The sequence below is a fragment of the Salmo salar genome, chromosome ssa06 (genome assembly GCF_905237065.1).
Source record: "Salmo salar chromosome ssa06, Ssal_v3.1, whole genome shotgun sequence".
In the NCBI taxonomy this organism is placed as follows: domain Eukaryota; kingdom Metazoa; phylum Chordata; class Actinopteri; order Salmoniformes; family Salmonidae; genus Salmo; species Salmo salar.
Genome location: NC_059447.1, coordinates 59,828,403 through 59,847,388, shown reverse-complemented (window position 1 = coordinate 59,847,388; position 18,986 = coordinate 59,828,403). Strand labels below are relative to the sequence as shown.

At 43.2% G+C, this 18,986-nt stretch overlaps 1 protein-coding gene across 3 annotated transcripts in view; it reads right to left on the bottom strand.

Moving 5' to 3' along the window:
* Positions 1–5,505: 5,505 nt before the first annotated feature.
* Positions 5,506–18,986, bottom strand: part of fynb (FYN proto-oncogene, Src family tyrosine kinase b) — a 64,870-nt gene continuing 51,389 nt past the window's right edge. For 2 of the 3 annotated variants that reach the window (XM_014204742.2, NM_001165358.1), the window contains 9 exon segments: positions 18,775–18,873; positions 17,528–17,631; positions 17,122–17,271; positions 12,147–12,311; positions 9,953–10,132; positions 9,268–9,344; positions 8,921–9,074; positions 8,503–8,634; positions 5,506–7,423 (listed from right to left, as the gene is read on the bottom strand). In XM_014204742.2, the coding sequence (XP_014060217.1) occupies positions 7,215–7,423; positions 8,503–8,634; positions 8,921–9,074; positions 9,268–9,344; positions 9,953–10,132; positions 12,147–12,311; positions 17,122–17,271; positions 17,528–17,631; positions 18,775–18,873 (1,270 nt within the window). In that variant the 3' untranslated portion in view covers positions 5,506–7,214. 3 annotated transcript variants of the gene reach the window in all.

The following is an 18,986-nucleotide window of genomic DNA, read 5'->3' as shown; positions in this document are numbered from 1 at the left end:
TGTCCAATGATGGCCCAGGCAGCTCAGGTAGATGATGGCCGTGTCAGCCATCCCACAGTTACGGCAGCAGATCATGTAGAACGTGAAGAGATTGGCGGAGGAAGAAGAAATGAAAAGCAGTGGCATCCTGTTTGGAGTAGTGACATTTCCTTTTAAATGTATCTATGAAATGTATTCATGAAAACAAATCCTGAAACATCTCACAGACACATATAGATTTAGGAAACAGCACAAAAAATATAGGATATACACACACCTGGGATCCCCAGAATTCACAGCAAAGGGTAGTAGACCTTCTGAACAGTGATGAAGACACTGACCCCCTCATGTTTCAGTCCTAATCCTTAGTACCAGGCAATAGTAGAGATGGTAATCCTTGCAATAAACCCATTAGGGTTAGCTGGATGGGAGGACATTATTGATACAGAGATAAGCATAGTGTGATAAACAATATATGGATAAGGACCGAGAAGGTTTACATCACAGGTTAATAAGCGCACTATATTGATTTATTAAAAAAAAAAATACATTGGTTTTTACTGGGCCTTTATGGATATATTATGATTGGAGTTGGTTATTTATTGACAGGATGTTGTTAAGGTTACATTTCAATGAGAAAGGGGAGCACCGTTGAAACAGGTTTGTCAGACTTCTTGATCATGCTTGAAAATTGTGGCGCGGGTACATCGTATGTCTGATGATGACTACTAACACAATAACAGACGATAAGGATATTTGACTACCTGAAACATGCACATGTGAAGTCTCTATAGAATAGGATAGCGTGACCCTTGTGTACATATGACCTTGAAAGGCTTATATACCCAGTATATAAGGGTCTAAATGACTGTGTGGTAATGTATTGACACTGACATAAAGATGAATTTGTGCTGTTATCTTGATCATATATCTGTGGTTCCAGTAATTGTTTTCTTGGAACTAGGAAACATACAATTTCACCTGTGCTGTGTCAATATAGCACCAACAGCACTTTATTTTTTATACCTGGATGCCCATTTAGCAAAATCCAATAAATGTGTATTCATTATTCCTTTGCTGTTTAAAAAAATATTTAAAAAAACAGGACACACTGTACATATATATATAATGAATATACTTTTATTGGATTTTGCTAAATATACACTACCGGTCAAAAGTTTTAGAACACCTAGTCATTCAAGGGTTTTTCTACATTTCTTACTATTTTCTACATTGTAGAATAATAGTGAAGACATCAAAACTATGAAATAACACAAATGGAATCATGTAGTAACCAAAAAAGTGTTAAACAAATAGTTTATATAGTTATATAGTTTATAATAGTTTATATTTGAGATTCTTCAAATAGCCACCCTTTGCCTTGATGACAGCTTTGCACACGCTTGGCATTCTCTCAACCAGCTTCACCTGGAATGCTTTTCCAACAGTCTTGAAGGAGTTCCCACATATGCTGAACACTTGTTGGCTGCTTTTCTTTCACTCTGTGGTCCGACTCATCCCAAACCATCTCAATTTGGTTGAGGTTGGGGGATTGTGGAGGCCAGGTCATCTGATGCAGCACTCCATCACTCTCCTTCTTGGTAAAATATCCCTTACACAGCCTGGAGGTGTTTTGGGTCATTGTCCTGTTGAAAAACAAATGAGCCCAAATCAGATGGGATGGCATATCGCTGCAGAATGCTGTGGTAGCCATGCTGGTTAAGTGTGCCTTGAATTCTAAATAAATCACAGACAGTGTCACCATCAAAGCACCCCCACACCATCACACCCCCTCCTCCATGCTTTACGTTGGGAAATAAACATGCGGAGATCATCCATTCACCCACAACGCATCTCACAAAGACACCTGCGGTTGGAACCAAAAATCTCCAATTTGGACTCCAGACCAAAGAACAAATTTTCACCGGTCTAATGTCCATTTCTGGTGTTGGCACAAGCAAGTCTCTTCTCCTCATTGGTGTCCTTTAGTAGTTGTTTCTTTGCAGCAATTCGACCATGAAGGTCTGATTCACACAGTCTCCTCTGAACAGTTGATGTTGAGATGTGTCTGTTACTTGAACTCTGTGAAGCATTTATTTGGGCTGCAATTTCTGAGGCTGGTAACTCGAACTTTTCCTCTGCAGCAGAGGTAACTCTAGGTCTTCCTTTCCTGTGGTGGTCATCATGAGAGCCAGTTTCATCATAGCGCCTTATGGCTTTTGTGACTGCACTTGAAGAAACTTTCAAAGTTCTGGAAATGTTCCGTATTGACTGACCTTCATGTCTTAAAGTAATGATGGACTGTCATTTCTCTTTGCTTATTTGAGCTGTTCTTGCCATAATATGGACTTGGTCTTTTACCAAATAGGGCTATCTTCTGTATACCCCCCTACCTTGTCACAACACAACTGATTGATTTGGAGCGGCAGTTAGCCTAGTGGTTAGTGCGTTGGACTAGTAACCGAAAAGTTGCAAGATCGAATCCCCGAGCTGACAAGGTAAAAATATGTTGTTCTGCCCCTGAACAAGGCAGTTAACCCACTGTTCCTAGACTGTCATTGAAAATAAAAATGTGTTCTTAACTGACTTAAATAAAGCTAAACATTTTTTTTTAAATTGGCTCAAATGCATAAAGAAGGAAAGAAATTCCACAAATGAACTTTTAACAAGGCACACCTGTTAATTTAAATGCATTCCAGGTGACTACCTCATGAAGCTGGTTGAGAGAATGCCAAAATTGTGCAAAGCTGTCATCAAGGAAAAGGGTTGCTATTTGAAGAATCTGAAATATAAATATAATTTGAGATATAATATATAATATAGTAAAACACTTTTTTGGTTACTACATGATTCCATATGTGTTATTTCATAGTGCTGATGTCTTCACTATTATTCTACAATGTAGAAAATAGTAACATTTTTGAAAAACCCTTGAATGAGTAGGTGTTCTAAAACGTTTGACCGGTAGTATGCATATATATACACCAGTCTCAACGTCAACAGTGAAGAGGCGGCTCCGGGATGCTGTCCTTCTAGGCAAAGTTCCTCTGTCCAGTGTCTGTGTTCTTTTGCCCATCTTAATCTTTTCTTTTTATTGGCCAGTCTGAGATATGGCTTTTTCTTTGCAACTCTGCCTAGAAGGCCAGCATCCCGGAGTCGCCTCTTCACTGTTGACGTTGAGACTGGTGTTTTGCGGGTACTATTTAATGAAGCTGCCAGTTGAGGACTTGTGAGGCGTCTGTTTCTCAAACTAGACACTCTAATGTATTTGTCCTCTTGCTCAGTTGTATACCGGGCCTCCCACTCCTCTTTCTATTCTGGTTAGAGCCAGATTGCGCTGTTCTGTGAAGGGAGTAGTACACAGCGTTGTGTGAGATCTTCAGTTTCTTGAGAATTTCTCACTTGGAATAACCTTCATTTCTCAGAACAAGAATAGACTGACGAGTTTCAGAAGAAAGTTCTTTGTTTCTGGCCATTTTGAGCCTGTAATCGAACCCACAAATGCTGATGCTCCAGATACTCAACTAGTCTAAGAAGGCCAGTTTTATTGCTTCTTTAATCAAAACAAAAGTTTTCAGCTTTGCAAACATAATTGCAAAAGGGTTTTCTAATGATCAATTAGCCTTTTAAAATTATAAACTTGGATTAGCTAACACAACTTGCCAGTGGAACACAGGAGTGATGGTTGATGATAATGGATCTCTGTACGCCTATGTAGATATTCCATAAAAAATCTGCCGTTTCCAGCTACAATAGTCATTTACAACATTAAGAATGTCTACACTGTATTTCTGATCAATTTGATGTTATTTTAATGGACAAAAAAATTGTTTTTCTTTCAAAAACAAGGACATTTCTAAGTGACCCCAAACATTTGAACGGTAGTGTATATGAGTGTAAATGCATGCTCTTTCCATGACTTAGACTGACCAGGGGAAGCCAGGTGAAAGCTATTATCCCTTATGTCACTTGTTAAAACCACTTCAATCAGTGTAGATGAAGGGGAAGAGACAGGTTAAAGAAGGATTTTTAAGCCTTGAGGCAATTCAGACATGGATTGTGTATGTGTGCCATTCAGAGGGTCAAAATGTATTGAAGTGCCTTTGAATGGGGTTAGGATAGCAGGTACCAGTCTCAGCGGTTGTGTCAAGAACTGCAACGCTGCTGGTTTATTCACGCTCAACAGTTTCCTGTGTGTATCAAGAATGGTCCACCACCCAAAGGACATTCAGCCAACTTGACACAACTGTGGGAAGCATTGGAGTCAACATGGGCCAGCATCCCTGTGGAAGGCTTTGACACCTTGTACAGTCCATGCTTTGTTATATCATTACCATTCCTTTCAAACTGGATAAAACAAATATAGAAAACGTAATAGTAAACTAAATGTATTGCATTTTACCAGTACAATAAAAACACATTTTCAAAACCCCCTAAAACATGCACTTGTCTACAATAATCCCATCAAAATTAATTGCGTATGTAACAATAATAAGATGTAGTACAGATGACTTACACAGAGGGGCAAGCCTGCTGGTATAGTAGAGATCCACTGTGTTGACAGTCCAGTCCAGTCCAGTAGTATTAGGTGATGATGAGGACCAAGTGAGCCAGCTGCAGGTCAAATAAAGCTTCCCTGCTCTCCCTCTCTCTGGGAAGCCAGATCTACATATAGAAAGGAGGCCTCATCTACAGGTAGACAGACCTCTGGTGGGTTTACGCTGATCTGTGAGAGCCAGGCCATGGAAATCAACATATCTCATATGCTTAAATAAGAATCTTGTAATATCCTTCTAACAATATTGATTGACATATTGTGATGTATCCAAGGAGATGAATTACAAGTTACCATGATTCATCAATGAAGTCACCAATCTTGGCAGCTGCTGGCTGATAGGGCTCAGTACACTCTGACAGTGTGCTTTCCCACACACAGTGATGAAAAAGACTCCCTCTTGTGGTCTTCACAGAAAATACAACTTAAGATTACTGTTGAACTCACAAAGTTAACTTAACGCTTTTTTTTTCTTCTATTACAGAGCTTGTGCAGTGACTCTCACCTGATAACAAACGCCCTGCAGCTTATCAGCCAACATATGACTGCCATTGCTGAGCTGTCCCTTTGCAAACTAATGGAGTTGACGATGTGCTCGACGAGTTGTGAGGTGATTGTATGAGCTGCAGGCTGTGTGTGTGCGTGTGTGTCGGTCTGACTGTAGAGTTCCTCTGTAACTAGCTGGCACTGGTGCCTCATCCCAGCTGCAGGCCTGCCCTGTGTTCATGCAGCAGTCATTTAGCACCTCCTTAGGTGCCTGCTGGCCCTCCCCTCATCATACAGCTGAGGTGCTGGAGAGACTCCTGACCAATGATGTCAAAAGGTGTGTCTTCTTTAAATCCCTTCTGTTTCACCGTGGAGCAGCGCGGTCATGAAGGCAGAGATGGACAGGCCTGTTGGATTATGCCCTGACACACACAGCGACAGACGCAGCAATTCCATAGCATCAAATAATATAGAAAATAAGTGGAAAGAGTGTAAAATGTTTATTGTTCTTTTTGAGTTTCAAATGCCAAATCACTGAATTAACAAAACAGAAAATGTTAACGGAAAAACAGAAGAATTAAACTAGGAAGGCTACTGACACTTTTAAAACTGTTAAGCTGTAAAACCGACGATGGAGCTCAATCTTAAACAGACCCTTATTAGCACTTAAAACTAGCGTAAGATAAGAACAAATACTACATTTAGATTAGACAAGGTCAAACTTTACAGCCGGCTGCTTCACCAGTGTCTTGGCAACGTTCCCCCTGAAGATACAATACACCCCGATCCTCAAAGATCTCTCCATTAAGGTTAAATAATACATACTCTGAAACAGGAGACGCAAGACTTCAGATATCCGCGTCAGTTTAAACATAAAAAAGGTAAAGTCATCCAAAGGAAGTGGTCCATAAATGAGCTGAGGAAGGATCCTACTGGTGGTGCTGTGCTGCACAGACAGACAGACAGACAGACAGACAGACAGACAGACAGACAGACAGACAGGCAGACGGACAGACCCAGTGTGGGACATGAGTTTGAGGAGCAGTTGGATGGGGACATGTCACTGTTCACAGAGGGAGGAAGAGACGTTACCCACTAAGACTTCCCAGTACATGGGTTCACAGCATGGAGGAAACAAGGACCGTGAGATGGATGCCTTGGAATGGCTGTTAAAATGGAACTCCGTATACAAGTTGAAATAAGACCATTAAAAGCAGAGATGAACATCTTTCTCTTCTTAAATAAACATCATGTCCGTCCAGTATACACTAAATAATACCTGGAAAGACCAATTTTATCCCCCATTATTTATTTTTCTTAAAACCTGGTAAGCGAGAAGAGATATGTTCAAAAGTATAATTCGCACACATTTGGCTGTAATTACAAAATGTAACATACATTATTTGTAAAATAACTTTGTTACGGCATTAGCCTAACATCTATTACTTTGAGGAGGACAAAACTATTTTACAAGGATGAACAAAATAAAAGCAAAATCCTATCAAACTAAATTCATGAGGTGCAAAAGAAATCTCTATGGAGTATTTTGTCATGCTTGCCTCAAGTCCCTGTGAAACAGACGACTTTGCCACAAAAATTATTTATACACTGAGGCGATACACTCAGGACTGGTGTTCTTATTTATTATTATACATGAGTAAAACCGCAAAAATGAAATAAATAATTTATGGAGGTGTTCATTAAATTGCCCCCAAAATAATAATAAAAAAATATTAGCTTTGATAGACATGTCCTGTATATTCTGGATTAGAAGTGACAAGATATCATGGTCTCATGGTGCACTTTTCAAATGATCATCTTCATTGACCATTTTCTTTACCATCATCATCATGGAGAAAAATCAGTCAAAATGCCATCAGAAGCAAACAAACCACCAAAACATAAACCAAAAGTTAAGCCGACTAGCTGTTCATATTTACATTGAATACAGGCATTTCATTACATCATAACTAGCCCAACCACCCCCAAACCTCCCTCCCTCCCTCCCTCCCTCCTAACTGGTATCCAGTCTGTTGAGTCTGTCTCAGGGTTTGCCATGGAGAGTGTTTGAGAGTGTTGGGAGTTGGAGGAGAGTTGAGACAAGATGCTCTGTTGAGCTGAGGAAGATGTACAGGTCCCTGGTGTGGCTCCAGAGAACTACGGTTCAGTCCAGTCCCAGCCCAGAGCTCTGTGTTTAGAGGTTGTCCCCTGGCTGGTACTGCGGCTCCGTGGCCGTGAAGTAGTCCTCCAGGAAGGCCTGCAGGTACTCGAAGGTGGGCCTCTCCTCGGCGTCCTTCTTCCAGCACTGCACCATGAGCTCGTGGAGGGAGATGGGGCAGTCCTGGGGACAGGGCATCCTGTAGCCTCGCTCCACCTGCTCCAGCACCTCCCGGTTGTTCATCCCTACACACATGCAGACAGACGGACAGACATAATAAGGAAAGAAACAGGCTCTTCAAGTAATCGATAAGTCGGTTCAACGAAAGAGATCTGTTTAGACTTTACCTCTACTGAGTGACCTTAATGACACAGACATTGAGCTTTCAACCTCATACTGTAGATGCTGATCTTAAGGCAACATTTGGACCTGGGAAAAGCTTTCTCGTAACACAGGGGTCAAACGTTTTACAACCTGGGGACGTTGGAGTGGCTTGCCATCTATTTATCACTTCTTACGAGATGTGGCTTCGGCATCAACAAGAACAGTCCGGAGGGAGGGCCTCAGAAAGCTGCTAAGACATCTTTCAGGATGATGCTATTATCCCCTAAATCCCAGCTCGGCCCCCATAGCGTGCAAACCCTCTCCCCTCTTTTCGGTCGTCTCCGTCTGGTCGTCTCGTCTCTCTCGGTCTCTCTCTTCTCTCGTCGTCTCTCTCTCTCTCTCTCTCTCTCTCTCTCTCTCTCTCTCTCTCTCTCTCTCTCTCTCTCTCTCTCTCTCTCTCTCTCTCTCTCTCTCTCTCTCTCTCTCTCTCTCTCTCTCTCTCTCTCTCTCTCTCTCTCTCTCTCTCTCTCTCTCTCTCTCTCTCTCTCTCTCTCTCTCTCTCTCTCTCTCTCTCTCTCTCTCTCTCTCTCTCTCTCTCTCTCTCTCTCTCTCTCTCTCTCTCTCTCTCTCTCTCTCTCTCTCTCTCTCTCTCTCTCTCTCTCTCTCTCTCTCTCTCTCTCTCTCTCTCTCTCTCTCTCACCCTGGTTACTAAATCTCAGATTGTGTCAGGAAAACAAAGTTACTCAGCCGTGTTTAAAGACCCCTTCTTTTCTTTAACGTTCAGTAAACAGCAGGAGCTGCCTGCCACTTGTTGTGGTGTATAATTGCATCATAGTCCTCTACCTATTTGCAATACAAGTGAGCACTCAACTCAAAATGTGGACATTACATCACAAGGGTTGCGTCCAAAAAAGGCCCCAGGACCCTAGTGTTCTAGAAACTAAATAGGGTGCCATTGGAGACGTGACCATTGAATCTCGGGTTATTTGACCCTCCTCACCTGGGTAGGGTACACGTCCCTTGGTGACCAGCTCTGTGAGCAGGATGCCAAACGACCACACGTCGGACTTGATGGTGAACTTTCCGTACAGCGCCGCCTCCGGGGCCGTCCACTTAATCGGGAACTTAGCACCTGGGAGAGAACAGAGGGGGAGATATGAATAAATGACAGAATGTAAGTTAGCTATGGTATTCTTTCTCTCTAGAGCTGGGAGTGTCTCTCAGTGTCTCTGTTCCAGTCTGTAGTACAGTGGAATAGGCAGACAGTGAGCACATGTTTGGATCTGAAATGGGAGCCCTTGACATCCTGTCAGGGTGTGATGATGCGCACATTATGGCCAGTGTTGGAAGAAATCCCTTCGTGACCTGAAGGCAATCATTAGTGTGTGTCTGTGATTCGTTCTTGTGTGTGACCTCACCTTGCCGTGCTGTGTACTCGTTGTCCTCAATCAGCCTGGCCAGTCCGAAGTCAGCGATCTTACATACCAGGTTGTCCCCAACCAGGATGTTAGCCGAGCGCAGGTCTCTGTGGATGTAGTTCATCCTCTCGATGTACGCCATGCCTGCTGCCACCTGGAACACACACACACACACACAGTAAAAGCACTGCGTTCGACTTAGTTCCAGAGAGAGTGCTGCACACGGTGACACACCGCTGTCTTGACGTTTCAGTGCTGCTGAGTCGTCTTGTTTGTGAAGTCACTCAGAGTTCCGTTATAGAAACACCGAGCGGAATGAGTGACATTTTTTTTTATCAGGGCTTTACCTGGGCTGCCATGTCAACCAGATTGGGCAGTTTCAGTCCTCGTCCCTCCCCGTCCTTCAGGAAATCCAGGAGACTTCCTAAACAACAGGAGATTTCTGTTGTCAGAACATGCATTTCAAATAGCAGCTCTTTATTGAAACGTCAGTTGACAGTCTGACCAACATGTGGGATTCCTTCCCAGCCTGCCAACGAAACAATGATCACATCAAAAGTTTCCATCCCAGCTTTTTCTATACTTAATTCATGGATCTGAAGCTCTTTCATGTGGTGCTCGTAAAATGTCAGCTTCTTGGCCGACTCCGTCATAGTTAAATATAGGCTCTCATTATCGTCGTAATGAATAAAAACAATGCTCCAGAGTAGTAACAACTACCGGGCCGGCAACAAGGCAGACGATTACATAGTCGATCTAGCTAGACCTACAACGTGTCACCGAAGTTGGTGGTTCACCACACTGTCAATGTTGGATTGGGTGCTCCGGTCCGTTTTTCTCCATGGCATCGTCGCAGAGTACGTGGACAAAGGTATTGCGTGTGGGTTTGTGTGTGTCCTTCACAACATGAACTGTGTGTGGTTGGGAGTGTGTGTTACACCATGTATAGCGTGTGTGTGTGTGTGTGTGTGTGTGTGTGTGTGTCTGACTATGTGTACATGCGTCCACTCATGTGTGTGAGAGTGACAATACCTTTGCCCATGTACTCAGTGACGATGTAGATGGGTTCCTCAGACACCACAGCGTAGAGCTGCACCAGCTTGTCATGCCGGAGCTTCTTCATGATCTGGGCTTCTTCCAGGAAGGACTCAGGAGACATGGTGCCCGGCTTCAGCGTCTTCACCGCCACCTTAGTGGTGCCGTTCCACGTTCCTGTTACCCACCAATGACAAAGAATTAGTACAGCCGTCACATCTCACAAGTCCCGGGGCCGGTTTCCTAGACCCGGTTCAAGCCTAGTGTTGGACTAAGAAGTTATTCAAATGGAGTATATCCGTGAAGCGCGCTTTTTAGTCCAAGACTAGACTTAATCTGGAAAACTGTCCAATTATGTATGCGGTACATCATGTCACAAAGCAAGACGTGACCCCACTTCGTTGTGAATTTAATTAGGTATTGCTGTTGTACAATCTAGTATGTCCATATCTAAAAACAGTCTTGCTTTGGCATACCAACAACACAGCACACAACCCAGAAATGGACATTGAAGTCTGCTTGCCTTTAAAGGTTGTGCTGAGGGACGCATCAATGTGCATCACATTTCTAGCGACCCTTCATTTCAAACGGCTTTCAAAAGCTGGTGAGGTTTTAAACCCCACAATATACCAACACGAGGAAGGATAATCCATTGTAGGATGATTAACAAAAGCAACATCCTCATAACTAAAAGCCCTCTGTGGAGCTGTGCCTGTTACTGCACTGTAGTGGCCATGCCAATGTTCTTCTCTACAGTACTTTACATACACCCAATACTGAACCATTGAAATCATGGTTGATTCTTCATACAAGGTCATTTAGCTTGTTCTGTGGCTCAGTCGCAAATTGCACAATATTCCCTATATAGTGCAGCAGTTTAGACCAGGGCCCATAGGGCTCTGTTCAAAAAGTATTGCACCATATACAGTAAGGAATATGATGCCATTTGGGATGTGGTCTGTGTCAGTAAATAATGCAGAAATATCAGCTTTGACCTAAAGGCAAGACAGACCTCCAGTCATTCTGTGACATTTGGAATTCACATGCGTTTCTACTGTGGTGGGTTTAATTTAAGAGCGCACTCAGAAATCCTTGAGAGCAGTGTTGATTAGTGACACAGCTATGGCTGCTGGGCCTCGTCGGCCATTTTGGGGCCTGGCGCTGTGCAGTTACTGTGCTGAGGTCACCCGCCGGGTTCTGAGGTAATGGTATCCCAGGGGGCTGGGTGTCACTAGCAGCAGGGTGTGGGGCTAGCAGCTGGGACTAGCCCCAACCTAAACTCCAAACCCCTAAACAGCCCGTTGAAATGTTACAACAGGACAGGACACACCCCTGATTTCTGGATTTAAAAGTAGTCCATGTAGCCAGTTCTACACAGGATACATTCAAATAATAGTGAGATTGTATGCTTAAAAGTCAACCTAAGACTATTGATTTAAGCCTGAAGCCTCAACTGAAGCATGATACAAATAATATTAGCAAAAATCTAGGGTATCCTGGAAAAAGATGATAACGTACATGTTTACTAACCATTATAATACAGAACAGAATTACCTGCACAAAAGTTTCCTTTTGTGTTTTGCTGACTGGACTGAAAAAGTCCTCAGGTGATTCAATAAAACCCCTTTACATTTAGAAATAAATACATGTAAGTTATCCAATTTCCCTCCCGGACACCCCTCAATAGAAATGAAAAGAACGGAATGGAACTATTTTGTTCTTACCACACCACACCTCAGCAAAACATCCCGCCCCCAGCTTTACTTCGAACTCAAGTGAGTCTCTGGCGATTTCCCAGGAATCGTGAGTCAGGCCCATAGTATCAGGGGTGCAGTTCACACACACACCCGTTAAATTAAAGCACAAACCATCCGCACTCTCTACAGGGGAAGGAACAGGGAAGTCAAGGCACACAGGGTTAACTACTAGGGAGAGGAACATGCAAAAAGGCAGATGGAAGGCGGCCATATTGAACTGAGAGAGCGGAGCTTGTAGACATTGACAGACGATCTCATTTAACAGTAAAGACACAAATGTCGTTTTTTTTGGTTTCCTCCTTTTTTTCCTCAAAGAGAGCGGTTGTGAGTAGAGTGTCAATCTGTTCTCGGTTTGATGTCTCTGCTTGCTCAGTCAGTGGCCCCCTTCCACGCAGCCTGTGGTCGGACGTTTACGGAGGCGACTCTGCCCGTACCCATCCAGACCTCCCCAAACTGCCCATTCCCCAGACGCTTGATGAGCTGCAGTGACTCCCGGGGGATCTCCCACACGTCTTTGGTTTTGACGGACAGGTCGGTGAGGCGGGGCATCCCTTTGTGGCAGGGCACCACCAAGCGACAGCACAGCCCCGCGGCCCGCTCTGCACACAGGCACAAGGAGCACGCGCGCGCACACACACACGCACACGCATACAGATACACAGGGTGAGATAGAGAAGGAAGGGGGTTGAAAGAAAGCAGTTAGCAAAGCGCTGTGAAGAGAGAGAGAGGAGGGAGAGAGAGAGAAGCTGCAGTAGACAGGAAGTTAAAGGGATCTGCCATAGCAGAACAGTTCCAGGTGCATCCAGCAGTGAGCTCAGGTAAGCACCACAGCAGCCAGTCAATGTGTCCCACTAGATGTCTCAGACAGTGTCTGTCCCCAGGCCATAAGGTCAAGAATGAATCTGTCTAATGCCCTCTTAGCTACTGTTCATCAAATCACACCGAGTGCTGTTCCAACCTCCATCCTCCCCCCTACAGTACTGCACTAGGGTTCTGTCAGCTCCGTTGATGACACGCGTAACCAGAGGTTTTTACCAGCTGCACCATACCTCTTTGAATGTAAGGAATTCATTAAGGAATTCAAAACTAAATTGAAGGGTCAATATTGCTCAGGTTGCAGCCTGTTTCGAGGTTGGTCTTAGTTAAAGCTAGAACCCGCTGCGCACTGGCGTCAGTTCAACGTCCAGTTTTGATTCAGACTCGGTTGAGTTGTCAACTAACGTTAATTCAACATGAAACCAACAAACATTTCACCATGTCATTGGATTTTAGGATAAAAGTTGGGTGAAACAAAGACGAAATACCATTATGTTTTCCACGTTGATTCTTGATTTTTTTTTTTTGGGGGGGGGGGTTGAAATGACGTGGAAACAATGTGATTAGCAAAGACAGGTCAGGCTTGACCACAACAGCCTGCTATAGATGGCCACGTTAATGGTTCGACTTTGGCTAATGGCATGTGTGACTCCCAATGCTTTACAATAACGACTGTAATTGTTTCGAGACGTGGCTTGTCAATCACTCCAGATGCACTACACGGTGCATTACATCTAGGACCTTTTAATGTTCATGCGTACTACGTAGTGAAGGAGGCTACTGTAATCTAGATTTGAGTCGGGGACAACAGAAGCCATTGTGGCTGGCAGCTGTGTCCATTACCGTGTGTGAGGATGAGCACACGTCCTCTCATCCCTGACATGAAAATTGGCGTTTCTCCTTTCCGCAGTGGAAGTAGTTGTGTTTGCCCACCGCCGATTAAAAAGCGAGGCATGGGAATGCTGCTTCCGCCAACTTCCCTTCCACTTTGATTCCACTAACATTAAGAGTGGGCCCCTATGCTAGGGGCCCCGGGCCCCCCCCCGGAGATAAGGACCAGGCTGTTTGCTCAGGGCAGTAAAGGGGAAATAAAGGCTCTCCATCGGGGGTGTTGTGTTCTGACTGCACGCCAGCCATTAAAGCCCATCGGTACCTGCTGCTGTGGCCAGGTATCAATACTGTACTTTATGTCTCAGTGTCACTATCATAAAACATGTCACTACGGCAAATGGGAGAGGCTGGCGTTGTTAGCCCTTGTTGGCTATTAAAAATAACTGGTATTTCCAAGGAAAGGATTTCATTTTTATTTTTTTAAGATAGTTTGGGCTGGTGTTGTTTTTGACAACAGTATGTGATTGCTGTGTGACTGCTGTGGAAAGATGCGTTGATAATCTAGAAATTGAATCTCGATTCAAAAACCGAAGTGAGAGATTGTGAGAAAGCAAAAGGGTAATTCCACGAAATGAGTCCTTTCGCATCCCTTTGATATTTTAATTAGACATTTTTCACCAATATTGGATTTTAAAAGCGTGTTATATTAAATGATGTGCCCTTTAAAGCGGCAATCAGCAATTGAAACAATAACAAATTGTCCTGCCAGGCCCTGTTTCAGTAAAAAGTTGAGGGAGGGGGCTGGAGAAATGTAACCACTTCCAAATTCATAGACAGAGCTATGGATCCGAGGACTGACCATCCATGATATTAAAATGATAGATTTAACCATGTTTTGAGGCTATTTAGTGTTTGTTTACATTAACATTGTTTACAAACATTGAAGTAAAGCAAGCTTGTATTTTTGGTTTTGATGGGGTCTGACAGTTGAACTAAGTTCATGAGGCATTTACAAGTGATATTCTTCAAGAATCAATGGGTACATATCATTCATTTATTAGTCCAAAAATGTATGTAGCAACATCAGATTCTATAAATATAGATATAGGCTTGCTAAAATGCCAAAATTCAGCAATTTGGCATGTCCCTCTGTGCACTCTCCGACTTCTCTGAGGATTTTAACCCACTTAACCCCAACATTTCTCATTTCTCCATCATTATAAAGCCCTAGTTATTTTGTTGCTTTGAAAGTCATTTCTGAAGATGATTGTTTATTTCATGTGATTAGTGATTCATTTTAAGGTAAAAAAAACAACAACCTGTCCCTCATTTTAAGGTCAACTCTGTTACGTGAACTGAACTCTCATTTTATTAATGGTGAAAGTTTTCCTTAAAAAAAAGACGGTTTTTTTTGTAAAGAAAGATTGAACATCTAATAGTCAAATCATAGTATAAATTCAGGTGAGCTGGTCCTACACTTATTTGGACATTTTCTGATGTTTTGTGGTGGAAAACTGAGTGGGTTGAGCATATCAAGTCAACCCTGTTACCCGTAGATAGACAGGCAAGAAATGTTTTAACAATTAAAACTTTTTTTGTGAACAATGCATTCAATTGCCCCTCCCTGTTGTACACAACAAGCTTCCATTCCCCCTGTTACAAGGGGATTCATGGCTGATTTACTCGTCAACCCTGTTACAGTCAACCCTGTTACTTTATTTGGCCCTTAATAGGCACTTACTATAGTAATAGTCGTTTTTATTGAACCTCTTGAGATGGGAAAACGTGCATGTCATGACCCAATGCTAAAATTACAATAATCTTTTTTTTTTACCAACTTACACCACCCAAAAAGGGACTCATTTTGTGGAACGACCCAGAAGGCAACAAGAAGCACAAGCCCTGGAAGAAAACAGCAGTCAAGGTCATTTGAAGAGGTGTGTTTGAACTTCACATATGTTCTCTGGAGTGGCGATAAGGGGGGAAAAAAATGGACAGTTAATGCACGGTGACACAAACATACACACAAAATCCATACTGTTCATTTCCAATGGGCTAAGTGGAGAGAGATGGACAGGGGAGAGAGACAGACACACACAGAGGGAGAGTGATCCATAAAGAGAGAGGGAGAGAGAGAAAGAGAGAGCGTAGAGAGAGAAAGAGTGGCGGAGAAAAAGAGAGAGTGATATACTGTATATAGAGAGAGAGACGTGGAGAGAGAGAGAGAGAGAGATGTCTCATCTGGCACCAACACATGCTCATGAATGCAGTCTGTCGTCATCCCAGAGTGACGTTCAACTTTCCTCGTGGTCTGTACAACTGGGACACTCAATAGCATGGTGACGGTACAGTACAGACCAGCGTTATTAAACGGGCTCATTACTCTCTACAGGGTGAGTTGATAAGGCCCCTATCTCACATTAAGACAAACAGTAGACTACATCATCCCATCAGGGTCCCCTTTTCAAACCACAATAAGTGGCGCCGGAGTCAATCTAAAATGTATTCCTCTCAATATTTGTTGAATAGTTGATTTCAAACCATGCCACTTCATCCCTCCTTGAATCACTTAGCTGTTGCATTCTCAACAGTTTTCTGAAAGTTTGAAAGTACTTCGCTCAGTATTTGACGTTTGTGTTTATGGATCACGTTACACCAGGCGTCACTTCAATTTCACTTCAGTTTCACTCGATTCCCTTCTCAAATGTTAAGTGTCAGCATCACTTTCTCTTTCTGCTGTTGAAGAGGCCTCCCCAGTGTAAATCACATTATACTGATTGTGTCAGCAGAATACACTTCTGGATTAATCCAAGGAATTGGACGCCAGGCCGAGGAGAAGCCTCTTGTATCTATTTGTTTTGAAATGACGTCTCCACTATAACACCAACATCACTACAGCTATTAAAAAGAAAGGAGGACTAAGGCACTCTTCATATAATTCATTAAAATGCCTTTATTTGTATGGTGTGTTCAGTGTAAACAAAGATTAAAAACTCTGACGCGTTTCAGCTGCATGGTCTTCTGTCTACAAAAACCTACCATTGTGTACCTTAGTAACTTCTGTCTACAAAAACATACTATTGTGTACCTTAGTAACTTCTGTCTACAAAAACCTACTATTGTGTACTTTAGTAACTTCTGTCTACAAAAACCTACTATTGTGTACCTTAGTAACTTCTGTCTACAAAAACCTACTATTGTGTACCTTAGTAACTTCTGTCTACAAAAACCTACTATTGTGTACCTTAGTAACTTCTGTCTACAAAAACCTACTATTGTGTACCTTAGTAACTTCTGTCTACAAAAACCTACTATTGTGTACTTTAGTAACTTCTTTGAACTGTACCTTACTTTAACTCTAGGCCTACATACGGTATATTCTCATCATCGGTATAAACTTTGCACTCATAAAGGTCTTATAAACATTGTAACGGTGTATGAATGGTAGGTGTAATAAATGATATGTATACTTTTGCATCTGCCTCAGTTTAGGATATTTTCAACGTGCAGCACAGGAGGTTGCTGGCCCTTCAATTGGGGAGAATGAGTTCATGGTAATGACCGGAGCGGAATGGGATCACGTTTCCAAGTGTTTGATGCCATTCCATTCGCTCCGTTCCGGCCATTACTATGAGCCGTTGGTGTGCAGGCATACATATTTTCCATAATAAACATGGCCATAGCGGTGTATGAACGGTGTATGAACGGCGGGTGTAGTAATGTTCGATTAACGGTGTATCTTGGACCATTTCTGACTCTTACCCGAGTAGTGCTGTACCAGCTGCTGCAGGGTCTCAAACTGAGCCCTGGTGGTGATGTAGTAACCGCCGCTGTCCAGCTTACGGATCTTATAATGCTTCACGTGGTCCCCCTTTACGTCATCCCAGTCTCGTATGGACAGGGAGAAGGCACCTACAGAACACAGATGTGGAGGGGAGTGAGTCACTGGGAAAACATTCACTTACCTCATGCATTAATAATAATTGTGGTCATAGTGAACGGTTGATAGTATTACCAGATGCAGAAATAGCCCACCGGGAAAATATTCTGACGTCATTTCAACCAGTTTTACCCGCCGGATAGTTTTTCTAGAACAGTAGGCTGCTCCTCAAGTTGGGTACATCATGCATCCTATTACAGTGTCGTCCCGACAGTCTCTTGAGGTTACCTTTAGTGGTTTCACTCTCCCTGATGAGATAGGTGCCGCGGGGATTGCCAGTGAACAGAAGTTGCCTCTCTGCATCCTTCCGGCCCAGTTTCCCAAAGTACCAGCTACAGAGAGAGGGTTGAACACAGGGACAGGTCAATAATGAGTGAGGGAAGCCATTGTATAAGCCATCTATCCGGATCGATTCGAGCGCGGAAAGCCGTCTTTGAAGTTCAAAATGATGATCTGACATACAGAGCTGAGAGACACAGGTCACAAGGCCAGTTGAAATTCTCACTATAAACCCTGTCAATAAAAATCACCCTTTGGCCGTGGTTTCTCAGACTAGAGGCAGAACAATGGCTAACTGCATGTTGAGAGTGAACAGGGGATTTAATACCCTGCATGAAATGTCTCCCATGTCTTACAGTAATAAGCCAGTGTTGGTAAATTGAGCCACACCCAAAGCAAACCCTGGCTGTGCTTAAATCCAGCATTAATGAGAGTTTGCCTTGTGGTGCGCCATTAGAATAATTACATCATTATTCCTCAGAGAGTCTGACGAGGAGGGAGGGGGGAGGGGGAAGGGCCTGTAGCACCGTCAGACTCCCAGGTTCATTCACACATGACACAGACAAAGCTCTTATACATTCTCTATGACATTTCAAATATCGGAACACACACACAGCCTTTAACGCAATTCTCCTGTCTTTTATAGTGTCTAATAAAAGTCGCTTTAATGAGCTGGGGAAAGTGCCAGCTCTGCAGAGACATACACATCCCAGTATGATTAAATATCTGCTCAGAGCCTTGTGTTGACTGTTAACTCCAGACGCTAAGAGAAAGAGAGGATGTCTGTGCTCGTCTTAACTTCTGACATCTTCTTCTCGCCCTGTTGTCTCAGACAGTGAAGAGAATGAGGAGAGGAGAGAGAACCAGCGCTTGACTTGGGCAGGAGCTCACCGGAGCAGAGTACCGGCACCTCAAATGTTCAACTGCTCGAGCTCCTGTTCCTCTTATAGAATATTAGCTCAAAAGTATTGTGGAGCTCCTGCACCTAAATATAAACAGTACCAGCACCCAAAATGAGTACCGGCAACTATTTTAGTCCAACTCAAGCGCTGGAGAAAAGACAGACAGAGACAGAGAGAGTGTGTGTGTGTTCAATCATTTAATTTTTCATTTCATTCTTTTTTTTTTTCATGCCATGTAGTCAGCTCTGTCAGAGCGTGTCCCAATGAAACTCAGTATGACAGACCGCTACTCACTCCTCAGCCTGGATGGAGTCCACTGGAGCCACGTAATTACTGGGAATGTAGCCATTTCCACCGGTGGTGAGGGAACGAGCATCCCACCAGTCCCCTTCACTGAGGGAGAGAGGGAGGGAGAGAGAAGGGGGGAGTCAGATGGTTTCATGTACAGAGTGTATTATTAGAGTGGCGAGAACACAAACCACTATGTTCAATAATGCAGTTGACAA